Source organism: Schistocerca serialis, chromosome 2 (genome assembly GCF_023864345.2).
Source record: "Schistocerca serialis cubense isolate TAMUIC-IGC-003099 chromosome 2, iqSchSeri2.2, whole genome shotgun sequence".
NCBI lineage: Eukaryota > Metazoa > Arthropoda > Insecta > Orthoptera > Acrididae > Schistocerca > Schistocerca serialis.
In genome coordinates, this window is record NC_064639.1 from 90366524 (window position 1) to 90388502 (window position 21979).

Here is a 21979-nt window from a genome sequence, read left to right on the forward strand (position 1 = left end):
CCCTCCAGCCTGGCCGTCTATTCCTGCCCCCCAGGTAGTTGGGGGAACACCCTCTTCCGTTGCTCCCCTGTTATCAACATTGGGAGTAACAACCCCTCCTTCTTTGGGGACTTCAGCCCCCACTTCTGATCCGGAGAAGTGCCCGCCTCCTCCAGCTCCCCTCGTGCGGAAGGGATCACTTGGTGCCCTCCCTTCCACGGTTACTCCCCCTCCAGATGTCAGCCAGTGGCTGAAGAAGCCACCACCTGAAGGCCGTAGGGCTTCCAGGTCTTCCTCGGTCCATGAGCCTGGGTTGGAAAAGCCCACCCAGCCTGATAAACCGAAGGGCAAACGGGACCCTACCAAAAAGAAGAAAAAGCTAAAGGAGAAGGACATAGAGACAGAAAAGGAGTTCACCACTGCACCTGAAGGTGATGTGGAGCATCTGGCGTCCCCTCAGGAGCTAGATGCTGCTCGACCTGCAGCTCCTATGGAAGTTGATCAGGCTACTTTGCAATCGGTGGCGGCGAACGCTTCTACGGCGTAACTTATCCCCCCCCAGATTCTTTCATGTCTTTACAATCGATCGGATACTATTATCCTTCAGTGGAATTGCCGTGGTTTTTTCCACCACTTTGCTGAGTTGAAACAGCTTTTGTGCCACTTCCCTGCCACTTGTCTGGCCCTACAGGAAACCTGGTTTCCCGTTCGGCAGACCCCCTCCCTCTTTGGCTGCCGGAGTTACTATAAGAACCGTGTAGAATACGACAGGGTGTCTGGCAGTGTCTGTGTTTATGTTCTTGCCACTGTTCCTAGTGCCCCAGTGCCACTTCACATGGCTCTTGAGGCTGTGGCTGTTAGAGTCCAGGCAGGAATGGAGCTTACCATCTGTTCCCTCTACCTTCCCCCGTATGAGGTTGTCCCTCTTGCCGACCTTGCTGCCTTTTGGGAGACTTTAATGCCCACCACCCTTTATGGGGTGGGGCCCAGATCTCAGGCCAAGGTAGGAATGTTGAGGCTCTCTTGGCACAGCAGGACATTTGCCTCCTTAACACTGGTGCTCCCACATATTTTAGCTTAACTCATGGCACATACTTGGCCATTGACCTCTCTCTTAGTAGCCCAGGTCTTCTTCCATACCTCAGTTGGAGGGTCCACGATGACCTCTGTGGTAGCGACCACTTTCCTATCCTGGTTTCTCTTCTTCAATCCCAACCCCCTGACCAGCTGCCACGATGGTCTCTTCGTGGAGCTGATTGGGCGGCTACTATGGCCATTGCTCCGCTTCCTGGTGACATTGATTTGTCAGTGTACGAGGTCACTATGGCCATTGTTTATGCTGCCGAGGCAACTGTCCCCTGCTCTTCAAGTACCATAAGGCGTAAGTCAGTCCCTTGGTGGACACCAGAGATTGCAGAAGCTATCCAGGACTGCTGGCGAGCCCTGCAACGACACCGGCGTCATCCTTCCCTAGAGAATCTGGTTGCCTTTAAACGGCTGCGAGCCCGGGCTCGGCGGTTAATCCGGCGGAGCAAACAGGACTGCTGGGAACCATACGTTGCCACCATAGGTTCTCGCACCTCCCCATCTCAGGTGTGGTCGCGGGTTCGGCGCATTTTTGGCTTTCGCCCTAGTGCGTCTGTCCCTTGCCTTTTTTCTTTGGGGTACACTTTGTACTGACCCAATCGCCATCGCCGAACACCTGGCAGAGTACTTTGCTCGTATTTCTGCGACAGCAGGCTACAGCGCAGAATTCCGCACCATTAAAGTGCAGGCTGAGCGTACGCAGTTGTCGTTTCGCACGCACCGTTGGGAATGATTAAACGCCCCATTTAGTGAATGGGAGTTCCAAAGTGCCCTTACAGCTTGCCCCAATACCTCTCCAGGTCCAGACCAAATTCACAACCAGTTTCTTCGCCATCTCTCGGCGCACTGTGAGGGTGAATTACTCGCCCTGTTTAACCGCATCTTGACGGAGGGCGTTTTCCTAACTCGTTGGCAGGATAGCTGGTGGTTGATAGCTATCGCCCTATCAGCCTTACTAACATTGTGCAAACTCCTGGAACGGATGGTGAGTCAGTGGCTCATGTGGATCCTCGAAGCTTGGGGCCTCCTAGCCCAGCAACAGGGGGGCTTCCGTCAGTGCTGCTCAGCGATCGACAATTTAGTCTCGCTAGAGTCAGCTATTCGTACAGCTTTTACTTGGCGAGAACATCTAGTTGCTGTTTTCTTTGATCTTCGGAAGGCGTACAATACTACCTGGCGCCGTCATATCCTTGCTACGTTGTACGAATGGGGCTTATGGGGTCCACTTCTGATTTTTCTATGGAATTTTCTCTCCAATCGCTCCTTTCGGGTTGAATTGGCACATATTGTGGCTCTGCTCATATTCAGGGGAATGGTGTGCCGCAGGGCTCGGTTCTCAGTGTTCCCCTCTTTTTGGTGGCAATTAATGGTCTTGCGGCTGCGGTGGGCTCATCGGTCTGTTCCTCTCTATATGCCGATGACTTTTGTCTTTATTACAGTTCCCCAAGCATCAGTGTCGCTGAACGGCGGCTGCAGGGAGCTATCCGTAAGGCACATTTTTGGGCATCCAACCATGGTTTTCAGTTCTCAGCCTCTAAGACCCGAGTGATGCATTTCTGTCGTCGTCGAACGGTCCACCTCCACCCAGAGCTCACCTTGCCAATGAACTCCTTCGTATTGAGGAGACGCATCGCTTCCTTGGCATGCTGTTTGATGCTCAGCTCACTTGGACACCTCATCTTCGCGAGCTTAAACAATGGTGCTGGCGGCACCTCAACATCCTTCGCTGCCTCAGCCACGCCGTTTCGCGGGCTGCATATACAACCCTCCTACAGCTCTATAAGGCCTTAGTCCAGTCCCGTCTCGACTATGGGAGCTTGGTGTGTGACTCAGCAGCACCTTCAACGTTGCAGATCCTCGACCCGACTCTCCATTGTGGTGTCAGACTGGCGACAGGTGCCTTCCGCACTAGTCCGTTGACTAGCCTTCTTGTAGAAGCTGGAATCCCTCCCCTACGATTCCGCCGACAACAGTTGCTTGCATCATACATTGCCCGTGTCCATGCCTCGCCCGACCACCCAAACCGCAGACTCCTTTTTCCATCTTCTGCACTCCCCTCCCCACGACGGCGGCCTGGTTCGAGTCTCCCGATCGCCATCCGCATTCATTCCCTTCTCTCGTCACTAGAGTCCTTTCCCCTTCCTCCATCCTTCCGGCCCTCTTCTTTTACCCCTCCTTGGTCCCTCCCTCGCTTGTGGCTTTGCTTGGGTTTGTCCTGCGACTCCAAGTCCTCCATTCCACCTGCCAGTCTTCGTTAACAATTCCTGGCTCTTCTTGCCTCATTTCACGATGCAGATGTAGTCTACACTGATGGTTCTGTGGTCGATGGACGCACCGGGTTTGCTTTCATCCACGGCGACTATGTTGAGCAGCATTCCCTGCCTTGTGGGAGCAGTGTTTTCACTGCGGAGCTGGTTGCTCTTTATCGTGCACTCGCTCACCTTTCCTCCTGCCCTGGGGAGTCATTTGTCATATGTAGTGACTCCCTGAGTGGATTGCAAGCACTCGACCAGTGTTTTTCTCGGGACCCTTTTGTGCGCGGTATTCAGGATGCTGTTTTTGCTCTCGCCGAGTGTGGTCGTTCAGTGACATTTGTGTGGACCCTGGGCCACATCGGCTTTCCAGGAAATGAACATGTCGATTAGTTGGCCAAGCAGGCCACCTCTTCGCCACCCTTGGAGCTTGGTCTCGTGGAAAGAGACCTCCGGTCAGCCCTACATCGCAAGGTCCACGATGTCTGGAGCTCTGAATGGTCTGTCTTGAACACACCAAATAAACTCTGCATGGTCAAGTCGTCCACGGCCGTATGGAACTCATCCTTGAAGGGCACGCATAGGGACTCGGTTGTTCTCTGCCGTCTCCGAATTGGACATACGCAGTTGACCCACAGCTATCTTCTTCGTTGTGTTGCTGTGATGCAGGGCTGACAGTGGTCCATCTTATGATGGACTGCCCCCTTTTAGCCCCCTTCCGGCAGTCCTTTAATTTACCAGCTGCACTTCCTTTAATTCGTGGTGACGATGCCTCTATAGCTGACTCAGTTTAAGTTTTATCCGTGCAGCTGGGTTTTATCACTCGCTCTAGTGTGGGCACTCTCACATGATTTCTCAGGCTACACCCACTCCAGCGACTTTTAATTGTGATGTGGATACCAAAATAGTGTCATTTACGGTAACAAGTTGTGTTGGTACCTCTATTAACCCTTTCCAGCTGGAGGTTCTTCGTTTGTCGTTGAGTGTTTGACCTTTTACCTGATCCATCAACCGCTGTAGTCTGTTTTACTCTAGTCAACTATTTGCTCTGCTCCTTTTAAGTGTCCTTTATTTTGTGGTACTGCGGTGTTCATTTTAGCACTGTTCCCCTTGGTGTTCCCTTCCTCTGGGTGCAGAGGTTACGCTTTTACTGTATAGGCCTTTTACAAGTATGTCTGTTTGGAACTGGGGACTGATGACCTCAATGTTTAGCCCCCATCAAACCCAAAAACTAACCAACCAACTCATCTTTAAGAAAGAAAGTCTTCATTGCTCAAAAACGTGCTGTAAGAATAATATGTGGTGCTCGGCCATGATCATCTTGTACACATCTGTTTAAGGAGTTGAGCATTCTGACTACTGCTTTGCAGTACATTTATTCTCTCATGACGTGTATGGTAAATAAATAACTACAGTTGAAAACGAACAATGATATACATAATTACGATACCAAAAGGAAAAAATTTAGTTATGGAAATATCAAGTGGAAATTACCTGTAATACTGAGGAATTGTTACATAAATAAAAACAAATTATATTTTTAACAGAAGTAAGTGAGCCCAGTAAAACATAAACATGCATAGAACTTGTAGTAGGATTCCTTGCTAAACTAATGTTTTTTTATTTTGTTTGATACGAAATTTGGCCAGCCGCAACAATGTTGTGCTGAGTGCTACAGCAAATGGTATGTGGAATCAGCTTATGATAATTCATGAACAGCCATCTACAATGGTTAGTTTCACATTCCACATATAATTTTGCTCAATAAATCTTAATGATGTGGAACGAGTCAGTTTACAATCACACTATCAATTAATTTGTACATGTGGTTACATGCTGAAACTGCTATGGTTTTTTTTTTTAATAAAAAAGGATATACTGATCTGAATTAGTAGTTCTTACCCACCACCTTTTGCACATTGCAATAATGGTAATACTTCTGTGGAATAGAAGGAGTTGTCAAAGAGAGACTTTATCAGTTTGTTTTCAAATTTTCCTTTGGTGGCTGTCAGACACTTTATATCCTGGGCATGTGGCCAAAAGCTTTTGTTGCAATATTGTTCACTCCTTTATGTGCTAAAGACAACCTTAATGTGTCTCTAGAGCAGTGTAGAATATGACAGGGTGTCTGGCGGTGTCTGTGTTTATGTTCTTGCCACAGACTTTCTTCAGGTTGGGAATAAGTGATGTGTGCTCATTCCAGGAATCTGTTTCAATCTCAGGACGTTAACAGTGATGACTTTCTGTGTTCTAAATGCTTTGACAGAATATCAACAATGACAGGAAATTTACAAGATGAAATCTTTCATGGTGCATCAAGAATTACATTCTCTCAATCAGTCAGCTATAGAAGTAGGTGTAAGTCCTGTTAAGAAACTGTGGTCAGTGAAGTCGAGAAAGCACAGAAAGAGCTTCAGCTCACTTCTGACAATACAAAACCCCTTTCTTCAATAGGTAAGGGTAGTTCTCCTCACCCTTGTTGATCTTATCCATCACCAGCTTTAACTCTGAATCCTCATTCTGATAATTCTCAGTTCTGTGAAATTAAATCAGGATACTCAGCCAGTATCACATTGACCTTCTAAGCCAACTGACCATCTCCCTCCAGATCTTGTTCATCCTGGTCCTGATAATCAAACATTTGATTTAAGGCGTCTGTGCCCATGTTGTCAATGCCCTCGAAGTGTGTTATCCTGAGCTGAAAAGCTGATACTCGTTTTTATTTTCAAGCAATCCGTCCAGTTCTTCTAGGGCGCCCCAGCACCCAACTAAGGGCCTGATTGTCAGTCACAAGTTCAAATGTCTGGTGCACCAAATACAGCTTAAATTTTTCCAGAGCAAATAAGACTGCTAATGCTTCAAGCACATAAACAGAATACTGCTGCTCAAAGTGATTAAGTGAATTTGAAACAAAGGCAACTGGACAATGCCCTTCACCATCTTCTTGTAGGACAGCGGCCCCTATACTTGTCTGTGGTGCATCAGTCTTAACAATAAAAATCTTATCAAAATCCAGCATTGCTAACACCAGTGTCATCACCACGGCTTATTTGATATTGAGGAAAGCAGCATCTTGACACTCACCCCACTGAAATTTCACTGCTTTCTTCCTCAAAACATTGAAGGGGGCTGCCCTTTGGGAAAATCCAGGAATGAACTTGCTAAAAAAACTGGGCGTACCTATAAATTTTGCCATGTGCTTCACATTACAGGGCGTAGGAAATCATCTGACTCTTTCACTATCTATAGTGAGCCCCTCTGCAGATACCATGTGTCCAAGGAACTGTATCAAGGGGCAACCAAACCTCACCTTGTCAGGATTGATCGAACACTATCTCAAAGTCTCAGAAATGATCTTCCATAGATACACTATAAAGTACCGCATAATCTAAGTGATGATACAAGATCTCAAATTTAATCCCCTCAAAGACTCGATCCAGGAAGATGTGACAATACTGCAGCACCTGTTGAAAGGCCAAACAAAACACGGTTAAATTAATGTAAGTTCCAATCTGTACTAAATGCAGTTAATGCTTTAGACGTCTCTTCAAGGTATATTTGGTAGTATGCCTGATCTAAATCTAGAGTGCTGAAAATCTTAGCTCCCTTAAACTATGCGAAACAGGAGTGGAGATGGGATAATGGTACCAAATGCAAAATTATCTTCTTATTAAGTTCATGGTAGTCAACAACAGGCTGAATTCCTCCTTGCGGCTTCGTAACCATGAATATAAGGGAAGAATAAGGCACAGAGGATGGTTGGATAACCTCCTGTAGGAACATCTTCTCTACTGTGAGCTTTAGCTGTTTCATGCGAGGAGGAGACAATCTATAAGGCGATCTCCGTGCAGGTACGTCATCACTTACCTCAGTTTTATGTTTCATCAAATGAGTAAGTGCCAATCTCCCATGAAACTGTTCTATCATTTTACACAACTATACCCCTGGCAGCAACTACCATTTCCTTCCCTGTACCTTCCCTTGGTGTTTCGCACCCTGATGTTGACAACTTCTTCTTCTTCTTCTTCTTCTTCTTCTTCTTCTTCTTTTTTTTCAAACTAAACTGAAAATACTAATCGGACAACTTGGGCATGAGGCTGACCTTGACAATGAAATCAGATCCTAGTACCAGGCTTGTTGTAAGATTATCCACAGTCCTAACCAGTACTTTCCACGTGAAGTTATCAGTCCACAATTTTATCGTGACCGATCCTATAACTTCAACCTGTGATTTGTTAGCCACAGTATACCATCCTCCAGCAGATTTTATTGTTGGAAATTTAAAATGTGATTGGTTCTTTTCCATCCACCAGCTATCAGTGGCTGTAATGGCACTTCCAGAATCCAGTAATCCACAGATGGGTTCCTTGTGAACATACCAACACACAAATGGGAAGGTCCCTACCCTTGGTTCCAATATTGCAGCTATATGGTATTTGCTGGTAACTCTCCTCTGCCGCCACTTCCTTAATTGTCAGATCTCTATTCTGATCACAAAACCTCTATATGCGATCCCTCTTTCTGCATCTAAAATATTTAATCTGACTTCTGTAACGATTATTTTGCCTTATTCCAACCTCCTGGTTGCACCACACCTGGAGATTAACCTGCCTTCTTTTGGCCTTATACATTATTCCCTAAACCTGACATGATAGTTCCCTCAACTGTTGACAGTTGTGTGGTGCTTGACACAGTACCACTCGCAACCTACCATCCAGTCTTAGTCCATGGCGTACCACTTGTTTTTCAGCATAGCTCAACCCCAGTGCCTGAACACTTCATTTTACTCTCCATATATAGTCACCTATCATTTCTTAGGGTGTCTGGTGTCTACTGTAATGTACATACACCAACCCTTGGAAGGCAAGTTCGGATATCATCTCCACTACAATTTGACTATGGAGTTAGCTAAATCCCTCCCCACGATCTACAGCCCTTTGCACATAAGATATGAAACCACACTCCACCTGTGATGTGATTTAAACAATTAATTCAGTATCTGCAATTCCAGACAATCCAGCTTTCTCTTGCAAATCAACTGGCATATACAAAAACTTAACTACATTATCAATGTAACTATCACACATCATACCAATAGCACTCATAAAATTCTGCAAAGGATGGGGCAGTTTACCAAGTACTATTGCCCCCTTATTCCCACCAATCACTAACCCTGAATTCCATTGACCCTGCACTTCTCCATCTTCCACACCACCACCATTACCCAACTCCACCTACTGCAAAAATTCACTCAGGTCATCTTGCAATTGCTCCAACTGGCTCAGCATTTTCTCTGCTCTCCTAATTTTCCAAGAATTTTCCACCTGTTTTGGTCCTTAATCTCCGCTGCTGGCCAGTGATGGTTTACTGATACAGAAAAGATCTCTTAACTGCTTGCAAATTGGTGACTGCTTCTTTAATAGACAGTAGCGTGTCACTTACCATTTCACTACCACAGAATGAAACAGAAACAGGCACTTCCCCCAAATTCTTGAGTGTGCCAAGCAGCTCCTGCACCATACCTTCACCCTCGCTTCCTCGAATATGGACTTCATATTTTAGTTCCTCGTGCCTTGACAGGTGTGGGTCTTGTACAGCTCATCTGCTCAGTCTGAAACAATTGCAAAATAATTGTACAGCTCATCTGCTCAGTCTGAAACAATTGCAAAATAATTAACAAATCAACAGCAGTCCAGCCTCGGCTCCTACACACCTAAACCACACTCTGTACTAACAGTTTTTGTCCTGATATTGTAGGACTGGAGGGCTGGATTATTAAATGTCGAGGTTAGAATGCAATCAATCTTTTTAATTTCTTTAAATGGGTTTCAACAATTAAAAATCAAGCTCTGCTGAATGTTCAACGCCCATTGTCAGCTGTATGATAACAGGAAGCGAATGCCCTCTCGGTCCTGATGGAGCTCTGGATCATGGCCGACCTCTCTAGAAGTTACCCTGCAAGCTCAGGTGGTGAGACTTGAACCCAGGCCAAACGTACAACATGCTGTTGCAGGTTCCCTGAAACTAAGACCACAATCACTTTCTTAATCCTGGAAGTAAGTAAGCGCTTTAGCAGAGGGCTTAACAGCTTAAGCTTCCAATGAACAATTAAATGTTTTCATTGGCCCTTCTTAACTCTAAGGGGTATGGCTGATGCCTGAAACTCAACTTATTAGGGCCATGATAAATATAAATATCACAGAACAAGAAAGGGCAGTAGGCAACTTTAGTACTGGGGTAAGGTAGCTGATGACCGTGTGTTAATTGCGCATTCTATTTTACATGGATTTGTATATATAGAATCATTGTTTGTAGTTAGTCAGTGATTTCTTTTAATTTGTGTGTATGTGTGCGTGTGTGTGTGGTTTTTTTTTTCATTTCACAAGAAATCAATTGCAGAGATTTGTGTCCATATGTACATACTAATTTAATGTCCCTTGTGTTTGCAGTACGAGTCAGCATGAGCACAGTCTCATCCCACTCTGATAAGGATCTGGACCTGTCAAATGCAAATAGAGCTGTATGGCTAGTCAAGGTGTGTATGTCTGCAGAAATGTTTGTTGGAGCTGGGTTTTAATTCTAGCATCAATGATTGAAATGGGGAAATACTGAAATTAAATATGATGTACATTCAGGAAATTTTGTCAGTGATATTTTGGAAATATCTCGTCTAAAGAGCTTAGTTCTTTTGTCTTTCACATTTAATACCTTTCTAGTTTGTAGTATCATTTTACAGTTACACTTAAATAATGCCTGGAGCTGTTTTCTCCAAACTTGGTACTCCTATGACTTAGTACACAGGAAAAAGTAACTGGATGTAAGAACAACACTATATGCCTAAGAGTAATGCGGGGGAGTTGGCACTTCTGGAATTTCTGGAGCTAATTTGACAAAACGTAGTGCACTTGTCACCTTCTAACAGGAAAAGGGGATGAAATGCTGCGGAAGTACAAGTGTGGGTAGAAATTCCTGTCTGCAGTATTTTGCATCACTAAACTAAGAGTCGAAAGTTCCAGTCACATTTAAGTCCGAGCTAAGTCCCCCCACGCACACTGTTTCTTTAAAATAATTTGTAGAAACAAGTGCCAAAATTTGACAAATTACCCATATCAAAAATATCAGTTGTTTTTCTTCTTAATGTTAGGAATGAGTGAATTACAGTGACACTAAGCTGAAATTTGTAGTACAAAAACTGCAGAGATAGTATAAGATGAACTAAATCACAAATGCACAAGAAATGAATTGCTGGCATTGTGTCTATTTTACAGTGTTATAAAAAATGCATATCGGTGTCCACTGGAACATTGCAGTCCAATTGAATGAATGAATGTTAGAGGTAAAAGATCAGAATGTGAACATAAGGTAGAATACTCTTTGAGGACTTAATTTCAATGGTCTGTGGGAGCAGGGTGTTGTAAATAAAGTTTCTACAGTATCATGTTCATTGGATTTATTCAAATATATCATAGTTGTTGATTTCAGTCGTGGATGCACTACAACCAATGAAGCGAGTGTAGCTAATCTCTCTCTGTACATTTGACGTGACAAATACTCGATGGCCTCACTACTGATGGATAGTTTCCTTCATCAAGGCCCAATAATGGCACAGCAGTGTGCTGGGATAGTGTAGTCTGCTGAGACAATGTAACTGTGTATTTAGTAGCTTTGAAGGAGGACATCATATGAAAGGTTTGCAATTATTTCGATGTGATTCTTGAGTTTCTCCTGGCGTATTTGATAATCAAAATATCCACGGGTATGCTGCCGGTCTATAGTGCCCGTTGGACACTATAGACCGGCAGCACACCCATGGATATTTATTATTTCGATGTTGTTTATGTGCCTGTCGACTATCCAAAGCCCAAAAGTTGAGCCCCCTGCGGGCCTGGGGGTTAGAATAGGCCCAAGGTATTCCTGCCTGTTGTAAGAGGCGACTAAAAGGAGTCTCACACCTTTTGGCCTTTGTGATGACCCCCCTGTAGGATTTGACTTTTTTTTTTCAAAATTTTCCCAAAGAGAGAGCCAACTGGGGAAGGGGGCCTTACATGGTGCATCGTGTCCATTGTGCATTGAGATCTTTAGCCCACTTTCTCGTCGTGGCATTGCAGTCCCGCTCATCCTCCATCACTTGAGCGAGGACACCTTCCTGGGTGCAATTTCCTCCACCCTCTATGCAGTGTTGTTTTCTGCACTGTCGTGACCATGGAACTCTTTGCACCTCATATCCAGCACAGTAGCTAGACTGTTGAGGTGGGGCCACCATGTACCTTGTTGGTTGTAGCCCCCTGACTATACAGGGATTGCTCTGCTGATGCCTGCGCCGTTAACTTCCCATGTATACCAAGCAGTAGATGCCAATCTCCCTGGGGCATCAGGACTCCTGCAAGGGCCATTCTGCCAGGTGTCCCACGCTGCGACTGGGTGGCGCCCATGGGCAGGGCCTCTGGTCAGAGTGGGTGGCATCAGGGTGGATGACACGCAATGAAGCATAGTCCATCATCTCTTGCTGGTGGTGAAACACCAGCAGCCTCTAAGAGATCATGAGCTCAATTCAATGCACAGAAGTACGACCCCAAAATCGTTCCCCTCCCTGGCCACACCATGGGAGAAACACCAGGCGAAGGATGGCAGCAAACCTTATTTGCCCCGGTACCTTGTATGTATGAGAGTTGATGGGGAATCCTTTGTCTCTATGAAGCCTTCGTTTTTGTAGGGCATTTAGAGGACAAGTTTGGGGAGATGGAGGGCTTGTCCAAAATGCTGTCAAGGTCAGTATTGATGAAAACAGCACCCTCTGCCCAGTCATGGTCACTACTCACTTGTGACAAGTTGGGGGATGTTTCCATTACAGTCTTGTCTCATAAGAGCTTAAATATTGTCCAAGGTACTATATTCCACAGGGACCTTTTTTTGCAGTCTGGCGACGAGTTGTGCGCCAGCTTAGAGCGATGAGGAGTTCATTTCATCCGGCGCGTCCATCGGGGTCCAAGGTATAATCAGGTTGCCACCGGTGCTTTTATCTTGGCCTTCGAGGGTGACACATTACCCAAGAAGGTCAAGGTGATGGTCTATATGTCAAGCCATATATCCCTCCCCCAATGCGATGATTTAGGTTTTGGAAGTTCAGGCATATGTCTTCCTGCTGTACTTCTAGCATCACATGTCGAGATTGTGGGCGTCCATCCCATCCCAATACTCCATGTGCCCTGCTTTCCATCTGTGTCGACTGCGGAGAGCGTTGTCCCCCTTGCTCACCAGACTGCAGGATTTTACTGCGAGAAAGGAAAATCATGAAATACAAGACCCTGGACCGACTGACCTCCACTGAGGCCAAGAGGAAATTTGAGCACCTACATCCTATGGCTATGACCTATTCTTGTGTCGCTGCTACAAGAACAGATGCAGCCCCATCAGTTCCACAAGTTCCAGTCGGCTCTCAGAGCCGGAAGACTACACCTGCCCCCTTGATGGTGGGGACACTTCCCTCCCAGTTGCTCCCACACCACCTACCTCGGGAGCACTGTCCCCCCCTCCCCAATCATTGGGGACCGTCTCACTAGGAAGGGGTCACTTGGGTCACTCCCTTCCCCGGTTTCTGCTAGTGGGAATGATGACACCTGCCAGTGGTTGAAATGTCCTAAAGCAGCAGGAATTGCGGCAGTTTTTTCCACCACCTGGCCGAGCTACGGCAGCTGTTAAGCTTTACACCTGCTTTCTGCATTGGCCTCCAGGAAACGTGGTTCCCGGCAATGTGGACCCCTGCCCTTCATGGCTACAGGGGATATCACAAGAGCCATAATGAATATAATAGAAGTGTCAGGTGGAGTTTGCGTTTATGTCCTGAACTCGATATGTAGTGAACCTGTGCCCCTTCAAACACCTCTTGAAGCAGTGGCTGTCAGGATAAGAATGACGTAGGAAATAACTGTCTGCAATGTATATCTTCCTCCAAATGTTGCAGTACCCCTGAACGCATTGGCTGCACTGATTGATCAACTCCCTAAACCTTTCCTGCTTTAACGCTCAGAACCCCTTGTGGGGTGGCACCGTGCTTACTGGCTGAGGCAGAGATGTTGAAATTTATTGTCACAACTCGATCTCTGCCTCTTAAGTACAGGTACCACCACACATTTCAGAGTGGCACATATTCAGCCATTGATCTCTTGGTTTTCAGTCTTGGCCTTCTCCCATCTGTTCGCTGGAGCGCACCTGACAATCTGTGTGGTAGTGATCATTTCCCCATTTTTCTGTCACTGCTCCAGCATCAGGCCCATGGATGCCTGCTCAGATGGGCTTCAAACAACGCAGACAGAGACGCTTTCACCTCTGCTGTCACCATTGAATATCCCCCACATGGTAACATCGATGTGATGGTTGAGCAGGTAACTACAACGATCATTTCTGTGGCGGAAAACATGATCCCTTGTTCTTTAGGGTGCCCCCAGCATAAGCAGCACCCTTCTCTGGAGCACCTCATAGCCTTTAAATGGGTCCGTGCCCACGTTCGCCAGCTCATCAAAAGACGGTAACAGGAGTGCTGGGAGAGATATGTCTCTACCATTGGGTGCCATACGTCACCTTAAAAGATCAAACGAGTTTTTGGGTATCAGACCCCAACAGGTGTTCCCAGTGTTAACATAAATGGTGTGTTATCTACTGACGCAAATGCAATTGCTGAGCACTATGCTCACGCCTCTGCATCGGAGAATTGCAGCCTTTTGCACTCTCAAATAGTGGGAGGGAAAGGAAAGTCCTCTCGTTGACTACACGCCTCAGTGAACCCTTTAACGCCCCATTTGCAGAGTGGGAGCTCCTCAGTGCCCCTGGCATGTTGCCCTGACACAGCTCCTGGACCAGATCAGTTCCACAGTCAGGTGATTAAACATATCTCGTCTGACTACAAACGACATCTCCTCGTGATCGTCAACCAGGTCTGGTGCAATGGCGTCTTTCCATTGCACTGGCGGGTAGAGCACCATCATACCAGTGCTCAAAACCGGCAAAAACCCACTTGATGTGGATAGCTATTGGCCCATCAGCCTCACCAACTTTCTTTGTAAGCTGCTTGAACATATGATGTGTCGGTGGTTGGGCTGGGTCGTGGAGTCACTTGGCCTACTGACTCTATGCCAGGGCGGTTTTTGCCTGGGTTGTTCTACCACTGATACCGTATTTACCCGAATCTAAGCCGCACCTGAAATTTGAGACTCAAAATTCAAGGGGGAGAAACGTTTTAGACCGCACCTCCAAACCCGAAACAAAGTTGGTCCATTGTAATATGAGACAATTTAGGTCGAATGAATGACGATACAGCTACAGTAGTTTGGTGCGTGTGGTAATCTTAGCAGTTTAGCTTTACCACGTAGTCATTGCTATGCGTCAGGCGCTCCGTCCGTATTTATACTAGAGAGCCTTTTTCACGTGCTTCGTCTGGTTTGAATTGATTGGTTATTGTTCTTTGATCTGATAAGTGTCGTTCTTTTTGTTATAGGTGTTTCCGTCACTCTAAGCTCAAAATGCATTATTGTACTGTGCCATGCATTGTTTGTCGCATTCTGATAATGCCTGTTTAAGGCCTGACGCCGCTTGCAGCGTGGCTTGCTTTGGTGCACGCTACCGCCGCTTACAATTAAAAAAAAAAAGAGATATGAATCATCTCATTAGCGAAACAATGGCAAGAGACTGCTATTTGTTGTTACTTACACTGCCGCTTTCTTTGATAATTATCAACAAGAACCAAATAATAGACTGCATATGATAGATGTTCTCAACGAAAGTTTAGCGAAAATTTTTCTGTTTGAAAATTTGTGCAGTCGCCTCTTTAGTACAGTGCATTCTGCACAGAAATTAGTCATCTTAGGTTTAAAAATCTAGTCAGTTGCCGTGCTTCATTTCTGACTGTATCACTATTCAGCATAGGAATAATACGAATATAAACATGACGTGATATGTATATTCTTCCGTGTTTGCTGTTGTCTCACTCTAGTTTTGTAGTTTATTAGGAAGACAGGATTTAAATGAGATAGCAGGAAACACGTAGGAATACATGGCAAAATGTTTACATTCGTATTATTCTTATGGTGAAGAGAATACTGCATGTGATTCACAATTCATAAAAGTTCCTATCAGCAACCATCTCTTGTCACAGGTAGGAAAAAATTCAGAACGTAGAGTTGGATATATTGACAAACATCCCAAACAGTCTTGCCAGCCAGATTTTCGTAGTATGTAGGCTGCTACATTCGAAGATAAACAATATGGAATTTGTATTTACTTCGTTGAATAATGTATGAAAATGCAGTGGTCGAAACTCGGGGCAGAGAAACAAAGCTCGTCATCCACCTTTTTTTTAAAATTTGTTTACTGACACAGAGGTTTTGGACCCAGTATTTATCTATGTGCCTGCAAAGCATGCCTGTGTAGCGCTACATATATTCGACGGCAGAAGTTAGTTGTGGCGGCACCTACCAACATTTTTCAGAACTTCCGCTTACATTGCACTCGATTCTAAGCCGCAGGCAGTTTTTTGGATTACAAAAACCGGAAAAAAGTGCGGCTTAGATTCGAGTAAATACGGTAATCTTGTGTCCCTCGAGTCTGCCATCTGAACAGCCTTTTCCAGATGTCAACACCTTGTTGCTGTCTTTTTTGATTTACGAAAACCGTATGACACCACCTGGTGACATCATATCCTTGCCACATTACATGAGTGGGTTCTCTGAGGCCCACTCCCAATTTTTATCCAGAATTTCCTGTCGCTTCGTACTTTTCATGTTCAAGTTGGTGCCTCCCATAGGTCCCCCCATATCCAGGAGAATGGGGTCCCGCAGGGCTCTGTATTGAGTGTATCTCTATTTTTAGTGGCCATTAACAGTGTAGCAGCAGCTGTAGGGCCATCCGTCTCACGTTCTCTGTATGCAGACGACTTCTGCATTTCGTGCTGCTCCACCAGTACTGGTGTTGCTGAGTGACGTCTACAGGGAGCCATCCGCAAGGCGCAGTCGTGGGCTCTAGCCCACGGCTTCCCATTTTCGGCCACAAAATCGTGTGTCATACACTTCAGTCGGCATCGTACCATTCATCCAGAACCAGAACTTTACCGTGTGATGATCCCCTCACTGCAGTGGAGACATATTGATTTTTAGTACTGGTTTTCGACACCTGATTGACCTGGCTTCGTCACCTTCGTCAGCTTAAGTGGAAGTGCTGGCAGCCCCTCAGTGCCCTCCACTGCCTGAGCAACACCAAGTGGGGTGCAGATCACTCTACACTGCTGCAGCTCTACAGAGCCCTTGTTCAATCCTACCTTGACTACGGGAGTCTTGTTTGTGGTTAGGCGGTGCCCTCAGTTTTGTGCTTACTCGACGCAGTGCATCACTGCAGCGTTCGACAAGCGACGGCAGCTTTTAGGATGCGTCCGGTGACCAGCATCCTGGCAGAGGCTGGAATCTCTCCATTGCAGGTCAGGCATGCACTACTGCTCGCCAGTTATGTGGTTTACACCAATGGCTGATGATCATGTTGGCTTCGCTTATTTCCATGGAGGACATACTGAACGGTATTGCTTGCCCAGCGGCTGCAATGTTTTCACTGCAGAGCTGGTGGCTGTATCTCGTGCTCTTGAGCACATCTGTTCGTGCCCTGGGGAGTCGTTTCTTCTGTGTAATGACTCCTTGAGCAGCCTACCAGCTATCGACCAGTGCTACCCTCATCATCCTTTGGTAGCGACCATCCAGGAGTCCATCTGTGCCTGGAACAGTCCATTCGTTCAGTGGTGTTTATATGGACCCCAGGAAACATTGGAATCCCAGGCAACGAACTTGCTGACATGCTGGCTAATAACTGACCTGTGTTCGTTTTTACGCCACCAGGTTTTTCAGCTTTGGGAGACAGAATGGCATAGTCTCAGTACACACAACACACTGCGTGCCATTAAGGAGACTACGAATATGTGGCAGTCCATCTGGGTCTCTCGCAGGGACTCTGGTTCTCTGCTGGCTCCGCATTAACCACACTTGGGTGACACATGGCTACCTCCTATGCCGTGAAGTCCTGCCTCAGTGTTGGTGCAGTGCCTGGTTGACAGTGGACCATATTCTGTTGCACTGTCCCACTTTGACTGCCCTATAACGAAATCTTCAGTTACCAGACTCGTTGCCGTTAATTTCATCTGACAACACCTCATCAGCTGATTTAGTTTTAAGTTTTATTTATGAGGGTTGGTTTTATCATTTTATCTAAGTTTTAGCACATGTCTTTTGTCCCTATGTATCCTCCACCCTAGTGCTTTTAGGGTGGAGGTTTTAACGTGTTGCAGAGTGGCTGGCTTCTCCTTTTTATTCTCATGGTCAGCCAGCCGTGGTAATCTGTTTTGTCGTTTTAATCTCTTCTACCTGTTTCTTGCATTTGTGTGGTTTTCTTCTCCCCTTTTGTCCATTTAAATGTTTGTTGCCCTTCCGTCATGCTTGTGGTTTTTCCTTTCTCTCCGTTTTGTGTTGTCAGTTTAGCTTGTTTTATTCTCACCCTTGTGACAGTGTTTTATTCGGAACACAGGACTGATGACCTAGCAATTTGGGCCTTTTTCCCCTCCTTTAAACCAACCAACCAAAAATTGAGTGTTTTCGTACACTCCTTCCATTATAAATGTAAATTTCATAAGTGTAGAATGTTAATATTTGTACTTCCTGAGGTGTTATTTGAAATTTTGTAAATGATTCTCATTTGATAAATTTAAGTCAACCAACTAGTCAGCTGGTGGGGAGAGCTGCACATTCAGACTGAAGACAACAACACTAACACAGTGTGTCTGAAGAGATGAGTGGTCATGGAATGTATGCATGTTGGTCCTACAGAAAGTCACACTTGTATTTCTTGCCAGTTTGCCCACATCATTTAAGTAACATTACCGTGCAATTTGTATTCATCCTTCATGTTTATGGTTGAATAAGTGTGGCTGAGACTAAATATTCAGACATTATCATTATCTAATGCTCTCACATGTTTAGTATCATGCAACAGGGTGGCTTAGCATGAGTATTGATGTTGAGTAGCTGCACTGTTTTGCTAAGGAAGGTTATTTGTAGCACTCACGTTTGTCTGTCTGTGAAATCATAGAGAGCTAACCATACAATAATTGACAATAATTGCTCGGGTGGTAGCAAGTGATGTGTAATGTGCTAAGTGATGAATTACTTGTCACAGACAGGCACAACAAAAAGACTGCTATAAATGTGAACTTTCAGCCACACACGACCACTGCCACTGACTACTGAGACCAGACTCCTTTTGGCCAAGAGCTCTTATTTATTGTGCCTGTCTGCAAGCAAACGTCTCCTCTATATCGTGTGTCACAATCTTCTCTTTCCATAATATTGTTGTTATTCCATCTTGGATTTTCCATTGTGCGTACTTCCCAATAAACTCTGGATGTTATAACAAAATGAAACATTTTGAGTATTAAGTGACGCTCAAGATGATGTATTGTCTTCTGTTGAATGTCCGTCAGTCTATGTGGCATTGACCATTTTTCAGTTATTCACCGCAGTTAGTTCATGTGCCTCAAAAAAAGATTGTGTAAATGCCTAATATAGACAGAAAAAGGAATGGTATTTATCCATGTGCCTATTTACATAAGAATAGTAAGACAGATGATGATCTTTATTACTAGACGGCTATACAATACAAGAGAAGGAAAGTTGCTACTCACTATATAGCGGAGATGCTGAGCCGCAATAGGCATATATATATAATCTCAGACAGTAATGAGAAGTTCTGCATATTTGGTGGAGATAGGTGTGGGAGAAATGACAGTAATCAACACACATCATGACAACACCACAACATGATACAAAAAGGAGCAATATAATTACTTCTTTGGAGTCACTTCAGCAGTGTGAAATAATTCCTTTTAGTAAATTGTCAGGTAAAGTGTATACTATTTATCTCGAAAAATGGGAAGTCCAGGATGGAATAACAGTAATTTGGAAAGCATAGATTGCTACTCACCACATAGAGAAAAAGGCTGTCGAAATATTTAAGCTTTTGGATGGAGTCCTTCTTCTGAAATAGAAAAATCACCTTCCCTGCTTGTACTCCAGCACTACATAGGCACTCTATCCCACCAGTGCACCTACTAGTCTTTTCCTCAATCTACTTTTCTTCGGTATGAGGAGCATCAGCATTGTTTTCATGTTGGATGTTGGGATGTTGTAATACTACCTTCATTAGAAAGGATACTAGTCATTTCTGGAGTTGAAGTGATTATCACTATTTGTATGCAGTGCTGGAAAACGAACAGCCAATATTGAAACTTCAAGCTGATTTGGCAATATCACAAAACAGTTACCACAATTGCAAGCTGCAGTTTGGACTAGTAATCTTAGGGCTACATCAGAATTAGCCAGTCTTCCAAATTGGTGAAAAGTTGTAGTAGTAGTAGTAGTAGTAGTAGTAGTAGTATGGTATTCTGCCTTATGGCAGGTCTTGTCATGGGTTAAGCCTCTTCCACTTTTGTCTGTCCATGGCTAGTCTTTTCATTTCTGAATATTTGTCTCCTTTTATATTGTCCAGCATTTGATATCTTCTTTGTCCTCTTCCCCTTTTACCCTCCACCATTCCTTCTATTCCTTCCTTCAGTAAACAGTCCCTCCTCAAACAATGTCCAATCCAGTTCCGTTTTCTCTTTCTGATAATTTTCAGCATGTTTATTTCCTCTCCAACTCCTCTTAATACTTCTTCATTCCTTACTCGGTCTTCCCATTCCACTTTTTCCATTCTTCTCCATATCCACATCTCTAAGAGCCTCCAATCTTCTTTCATCTTCTTCCTCAATGTCCAGGTCTCCGCACCATATAGTGCAGCGCTCCAGATGTAACATTTGGTAAGTCTTTTTCTCAGATCTTTGTTTAGTGGCCCACAAAGTAATTTCTGTTTCTTCTTGAATCCTTCTTTTGTCATAGCAATTCTTTTCCTAATTTCTGTTGAGCAATACATATCATCCATTATTACACTTCCCCAAGTAACTGAAGTTATTCACTTGCTCTATTTCCTCTCTATCTATTTTCTTACAGCATTTTATCCCCTTTCCTCCAATTACCATGCTTTTCATTTTCTTCTTGTTAATCTTCATTCCATATTCTTCTAATTTTGTGTTTAGATCATCTAACATTTGTTCCATCTATCTTGCTCTCTCTTCTATCACAACCATGTCATCTGCAAATCTTACACACTCCACTCTGTGACCCCTGTATAAGCTCCTTACCTTCCATCAAAGCTTTCACTAATAATTTCCTCCAGACATATATTGAACAGTGTTGGTGATAAACAACAACCTTATCAAACACCTCTTCCCAGTTCTATTTCTTCACTCATCACACCTCCCATTGTTAGTCTTGCTCTCTGGTTCAAGTATAAATTTCTGATTAACTGTCTATCCCTCCAGTCAACTCCATGTTTCCATATGATTTCCATCAGTGTGTCCCATCTGACACAGTCAAAAGCCTTTTCAAGATCAATGAACACAACATACACCTTCCTTTTCTACTCCATGTACCTCTCCCCTATCACTCTCATTAGCCCAGTGGTATCTCTAGTTCCCATTCCTCGCCTGAAACCAAATTGTTCATATCCTATTATGCAATTCAACTTTCCATATAGCCTTCTGTTGAGCGTCCTCAACAAGACTTTGGCTGCATGCGATATCAGGCTCACTGTTCTATGTTCCTCACACAAAGGTGTAGGATGTGCTATAAATCTGGTAGCTTTAGTCTAGCTATCTCAAATGTGTTTAGAAGCAGCTTAATAGTACATGGTATAGTGTCAGAAAGAATTTGGCAAAGAGGACTAAGAATGTCTTGTTGCTGGATGGTACTCATAGAAGGGAATGTCATAACAGATGCAGAACTCTTTGGGAAATGCTTGCCAAGTAATTAGTATTTCTAACCAAGTGCACGATGCAGCTATATAACCTATAGTTTCGGTTTTGTGGGGAAGGATCTTGGAAAATATCATATAATAGTTGTAGAGGCAGCAGGTAAAATTTTGACAGCAACAACTATGTTGAATTGCGGATGACTTCAGGCACAAGGCTAAGAGTACTCTGCACAATAGTGTAAAATTGATGTCTTTTCTTGAACATTGTGATAAGCCCTAGATTGCATCTGAATACCTCTGATGATAGATTACTTTCATGACTAATTATCAGATGTATCAAATCAAAGCAGTATCCATCCTATATCTGTGATTTCCATTGTGTTACTAGTGCAGTTTTAAGGTCAATTCATGTGAAAGGCAGAGGTATAAAGTAAATATAATTTTCCTCTAAATAAGATATGGAATCTGATTTTGTCCGACAATAAACAACAGCGGTCTTCTTTTCAATCATTGGATTCTTCCAACTAGTGTTGTTGTGATTTATCGTTTCTGCGTCTTCTCCCATCAGCGCGCTGCATGTCTACTTGCCGCCTGGAGGCGGTGCCCATCATCTCGCGCACGCGCGGTGCTCTCTTCATGGTGTATAAAGGTTTCCGTTGTTGTGGCTGGAATTCAGTTCCGGCGAGGCAGTGCACTAGCACTAACTCACCTGAAGATGGTGGCCAGCTGGTCCGCCGAAATATTGTGTCAGGACGACGACATGATCTGGCTGCAAACACGTGAAGAATATC

General features: G+C 44.6%; 1 protein-coding gene across 3 annotated transcripts in view; it reads left to right on the forward strand.

Moving 5' to 3' along the window:
* LOC126456771 (general transcription factor IIF subunit 2) overlaps positions 1-21979 on the forward strand; it is a 93845-nt gene that overhangs the window by 6916 nt on the left and 64950 nt on the right. For all 3 annotated transcript variants that reach the window (XM_050092539.1, XM_050092540.1, XM_050092538.1), the window contains one exon: positions 9767-9852. In XM_050092539.1, the coding sequence (XP_049948496.1) occupies positions 9778-9852 (75 nt within the window). In that variant the 5' untranslated portion in view covers positions 9767-9777. The remainder of the gene's footprint in view (positions 1-9766; positions 9853-21979) is intronic.